We start from the raw sequence: 5,856 nt of genomic DNA, 5'->3' as shown, positions 1-5,856 counted from the left end.
TTTTATGTTTAATTATAAATAACAATTGATTTTATATTTATTAAAAAACTTAGTTGAGTTTTTTTACCTTTGAAATTAAAGTTTACTATTTGTATCTCTAATTATAAAATACTCTTGAGTTTTCCGATTTTTTTTTACATTTAAAAATTCATTAATTATTTTTTTATACATATACTTTTAATTATATATATTTTAATTTATATCAAATACTCTTACATAAATATTAAATAATTTTTTCTCTTAAAAATAAATTTATAAATTATATAAATAGTCAACAAAAATTATACTTCAATCAAAATTTTTAATTTCTTTGATTTGCTCTATAGAATATTATATTTAAGAAGGAGGTACTAATTAAGAAATTATTTAATTATTGTTTTGGCCACTAAGCCTTAAAGAGGAAAAATTCAATTCACACCATCTTATAAATATCATTATTGACATCAAAATAAGTATGACTTTTCTAACCCACAACTCCCTCTATCTTTATTATTTTAAAGCTAACTTAGGTGGTTGAAATGCTAATTTTGCAGGTCCATCCCATTTCACTACACTAAAGAAAAACAGACCTCATATATTAGAAGAGAGATGCAGGAGGGCAACTTGGTCTTGAACGAAGTAGTTATATCCACACAACAAGAAAAGTTACAACCTTGCTAGAAAGGACCATACCACATATATTAGAAGCTCCTACGCGGAGCGTACAAGTTGCATGAACTAGAAGGGCCGCTTTTTTCTAGAATATGGAACGCTTTTCCTCTTAGATACATCTACAATTAGAATTATTTATAATTCTCTACTAACATTATGTCCATGTACCTCTGAATAATTATTGAGTGACTTGTTCCCAACATTAATGTTCTTTCTTGAAGATATTATTTGCTGGACTTCATAGCGAAGATCTTTGCCGCCCCCTAGGCAACATCTCATTGCTGGACTTCATAGCGAAGATCGTTGCTGCCCTTTAGGGCAACATCTCATTGATGGACTTCATAGCAAAGATTCTTGTCACCCCTCGGGCAAGCATCTCATAGCTGAGCTTCATAGTGAAGACCTTGCCACTCATCATGCCAACATCTCATTGTTGGACTTCATAGTGAAGATCTTTGTCACCCTTTAGGGCATCATCTCATTGCTGGACTTCATAGCGAGTATCATTGTCGCACCTCAAAGCAGTACAAGTAAGTTATTTGACTCCTCGTTTGAGGGACTTAGTGTCTTCTCGGGTGATACAAGTGCTCAAGAATCACGCCTAAGAGGCACAACGAATATCCAGTCTGAGAGACTTAATAATAATTCTTTCCCGAGGGCTCAATGAAAGTCCCTCCCAAATAGGTCAAACGCCTCACTAGAGGGACTAGTAGTCTCATCAGTCGGGTTATGTACAATTCTGCCTGATGGACTTAGATTCTCAGGATAATTATACTCTTGCCTGAGGGACTTAATGTCTTCTCGGGCAGGACAAATGCTCAAGAATCATGGCTAAGAGGCGTGACAAATATCCAGTTTGAGAGACTTGATAACAAGTCCTGCCCGAGGGCTCGAGGGAAGTCTTGCCCAAGTAGGTCAAACGCCTCGTCTGAGGGACTTGTAATCTCGTCAACCAAGCTAGGTACAATTTTGTCTTAAAGGTTTAGATTCTCTAGGCTAACAAATCCCTCTTTGGAGAGACTTAGTGTATCTTTAGCCGAATCTCACAGGATAGCCAAAGACCTTGTGAAAGGAAACACCAGTTCTCGAGATTCTCCCATAAGCCGTGAGTGAAAAACACATCGTCTTCTACCAAAGCCCCCGTTCCTGAGGGACTACGTAGTGTTATATTTGTTAAAGGCTTCGCCTAAGACGATACACTTGAACCGTCCTAGAATACTCGTCCCGTAGTTTTTCCCTCACCCCTAAGTGGGAAACATGGAATAAGATGTTTCTCAGACAGAGAGAAAGTCAAGGTCATTAACTGACCACGACACCCTTGAAAATAGAAATTCAACTGTCCACTATTGACTAAGTGGGTAGTAGCCCTTTCAGAGGAAACTCTAGATCCTAGAGACCTCTATAAATACATCTCTTCACAAGGAGAAAGGGATAGACCCCAATTCATACACGTTCTCTACACCTTAAAGAGCATAACACTCACTCCAACCTTAATACACGACCGCACGTAATACGCTGGCTACCAAATATCACCGATCATCAGCAGAGTCTCTCACCTCACGTGAACAGGTCTCATAAACTATCTTAAAACACCGCCGTACATGGTTTTTCGTTGTTGTGGGCAAGCCCTCGCCACTATATCGTTTTATAAACACTGAAATGCGAAGCGTGAGCTCTAGGATACGGAGAGGGAAAGTATGGAGGTTATTTCCCAACAGTGGTATCAGAGCACTGTGTGAGCTCTAGGATACTACGGTGTTGTACTTATAATAAAGTTCTTAGTATGCTCTGTGGTTGCAACATTGTTTGATCTTCCACATCAGAAAAGAGTTCTTAGTATGCTCTATGTACGCAATGCTTTGTACAATACCAGACATTGCATATGTTGTAGGAGTTGTGAGTAGATTCCTGTCGAATCTAGGAAAGGAGCATTTGAATGTTGTGAAATGGATATCGAGGTATCCAAAAGGAATGCCAAACAGTGTTTGTGCTTTGGAAATGAAAAGCAAATACTCATTGGGTATGTAGATGCAAATATGGAAGGAGATGTAGATTCAAGAAAATATATTTCCGGGTATTTGATTACTTTTGCAGGGGGAGCTGTCTCATAAAAATCACGATTACAAAAGTGCATTGCTTTGAGTACCACGGAAGCTGAATACATTGCAATCATTGAAGGTTGTAAGGAGATCCTGTGGATGAAGAAGTTCATGCAAGAGTTAGGTCAGAATCAAAAAAGTTATGTTCTCTATTGCAACATTTAGAGTGTAATTCATCTCAGCAAGAAATTAACATACCATTCAAGGTCGAAACACATTGACGTAAGGTATCACTGGATTCGTGATGTGTTGGAGATTAAATTGTTGAAATTAGAGAAGGTTCACACCAATGAGAATGGGGAAGACATGATGACAAAACCTCTACCAAAAGAGAAGATAGAATTTTGCTAACAAGCTGCTGGATTGGAAGCAACCCCAAACTAATCAAGGTCATTCCCCTATGGTTGGAGGGGGAGAAATGTGGGGTCCAACCATTTCCACATGACCAACATACATTTGACAAAATGTAAGATTGTATATGATGTACACAAGGTATATGATGTACACATGGTATATTGCATGTCTTGCAAAGAATACTTGTTATGGTGCATGATTTGCAAAGAATACTTGGTGCCTTGCATGAAAGGAAAAAAACAAGTGTCTTAATGCATGTAAGGTTTTGGCTTGCTTCTCCTATAAATAGGACCATAAGTAAAGCATTCAAACAACAACACACAGGAGAAGAGAAACAAGAAGCAATAGAGAAAGAGAGACTTGCTAAAAAGAGAAAAGTGAGCCAATTTGTGAGAGTGATTCTTGTAAATTGAAATATATATTGTAGTGAGTTCCACCTAAGAGTGAAGTTGTTGTATTTCCATTATTATTATAGTGTAAGTTTAAGAGGCCTAAGGGTCCCGTAATTTTTCTTTTTTCATATTGAGAAAGTTTTTCACGCTAAAATTTTCTTATATCTCTAAACTTATATTTCACGTTTCGCTAATTTCTATTTTTAAATTTACGAAAAGAGAAATTATAGAGGTTATTTCTCAACAATATATGAGTATAATATCGGTGTTAGATACATATTATATCTCTTCACTTTTAGAGCTTCATGTTAAATTGAAAGCTTGCAAGTGAATTGTCAAAATTAGTTAGGCAGACAAAATTATTTTTTTTAGGAATAAATAGTTTGCATGGACAAATTGGCAAATAAAACAAAAAGAAAAGTTCTTGGAATTAAAGCCTCCTCCCATACAAACACATGTTGTGTTGTGTGTAATGCAAATCACCAATGTTATTTCTATACCAACGACTATTCCCTTTATATTTGGTCCCCACCCCCACACTTCACTTTATGCAATACGCATCAATCCTTCTTTCTAAAGTTTCTACTTATAATAAAGAAATTTATTCCATAATAACCATTCATGTGCTAATTATACTATTTCTCCACTCTCCTTCTAATATTTTTCATTCCATCACCACTTTATGACACATTTTTTATAAATAGATCCTTTCCTTTCTGGACAATTAAATCCTTTACGTGATACTCTTTTGTAAGATGCTGTCATGCACACACACTGTTTCTAGAAGAACTATTTCTCTGCCAAACCAAACAAACAGACTTTGTTTAAAGAGGGTCTTGTTAGTTTTTATATCGAAAGTAGAGATCAACACCTTAGAATATTTGATAAAATATGAGAGATCTATAGTTTCTTATAATTATTTATATATATTTCGATCTGAATTAATTTCTGTGCCTTGGACTTGCGTGAGGTAGATCTACAAAGTTAATTGAAGACCTGAGAATGACACGTCTTTCACTTCATATACTTGAGCGATTAAAACAGCTCGAAAAAAAAGATGCTTAATTTGGAGATACAAATTTAGACTAAAGATTCGTTCATGAGATATGAACCTCCCCTCTCCCAAACACACCCTAGTTGTCCTCAAAATGAATCTTGATTTAATTTGCCTAGGACTTTTCCATGCTGGGTCCTACATTAGCTGGATTCACATAAAAACATTATAATCTCCCATTCTTCCCCCATATATATGTAACGTTGATACAAGCATATAATGCAATAAAATAATTCATTTGTTAAACTATATCTCACCTTACTCTTCACACCTCCACCATTATATATATATCCTATTGTACCTAAGCTAGCTACTTAGCAAGTTCGCAAAAACACACACAAACACAAACACATATACATATACTTTTCTTCTTAGTGTTTGTTTTAAGTATACATAAATTCATGTCTGGGGTTTGGGTATTTAAGAACGGGGTGGTGAGGCTAGTAGAGAACCCTGGAGGTGAGGGGGGTGAGAATAGTGGAAGGAGAAAAGTGCTTGTTCACACCCCAACCAACGAAGTTATCACTTCCTATTCTATGTTGGAACGAAAGCTATCCTCTCTTGGTTGGGAACGCTACTATGATGACCCTGATCATCTGCTTCAGTTCCACAAACGCTCCACCGTGTACCTTATCTCTCTTCCAAAGGATTTCAACAAGCTCAAGCCCATGCACATGTATGACATTGTCGTTAAGAACAAGAACTATTTCCATGTTAGGGACATGTAGATGTTGAAGAATCATATATATGTAGGTAATAATAAGGTAGGGTTTGGTTCGTGTGGTTGGTTGGTGAGGATATTGGTGTCTTTTACGTACGTGTATGATGTGCTGCTGTGAATTTTTAGGTCATTTGTAATCAAAATTGGGTTTTTTTTTTTTTATAATTCTATATTTGTGTGCAAATGTTTGTATGTTCTTATTTTTATTACTGTTTAAACATGTGACTCTTTCTGAGAAGTATATATATATATATATATATATATATATATATATATATATATATATATATATATATATATATATATATATATATATATATATATAAAAGATAAAATTAGACATATAGTATAAATGTTAACAAATTGAATATTATTATAAATTATTAATAAATTTAATATCTCTTTCGTTAAAAATATAGGATTCTTTGGTGAAATCATAGGAATTAAGAAAAGTTGAAATAATATTAAATTTGTTTGATGATTGATATTGTTTTTACAAATTTGTTGTTTAAGAGAGAGAGTTATTTTATATTTCTATGATATATTATTTATTGTTAATTAAAAAATGATTAAAAAAATAGAGAT

General features: G+C 34.7%; 1 protein-coding gene across 1 annotated transcript; it reads left to right on the top strand.

Moving 5' to 3' along the window:
* Positions 1-4,771: 4,771 nt before the first annotated feature.
* Positions 4,772-5,488, top strand: LOC131602972 (flowering-promoting factor 1-like). The gene has a single exon (XM_058875209.1). The coding sequence runs from the start codon at positions 4,952-4,954 to the stop codon at positions 5,276-5,278; it is 327 nt and encodes a 108-aa protein (XP_058731192.1). The 5' UTR covers positions 4,772-4,951; the 3' UTR covers positions 5,279-5,488.
* The last annotated feature ends 368 nt before the right edge of the window (positions 5,489-5,856 follow it).

This window comes from Vicia villosa, linkage group LG1 (assembly GCF_029867415.1).
Source record: "Vicia villosa cultivar HV-30 ecotype Madison, WI linkage group LG1, Vvil1.0, whole genome shotgun sequence".
NCBI lineage: Eukaryota > Viridiplantae > Streptophyta > Magnoliopsida > Fabales > Fabaceae > Vicia > Vicia villosa.
Note: the sequence above shows the minus strand (reverse complement) of the source record. Positions and strands in the feature narration are given on the sequence as shown.

Coding starts and splice junctions, on each gene's coding strand:
- LOC131602972 (XM_058875209.1), top strand. CDS start 4,952: ATGTCTGGGGTTTGGGTATTTAAGAACGGGGTGGTGAGGCTAGTAGAG.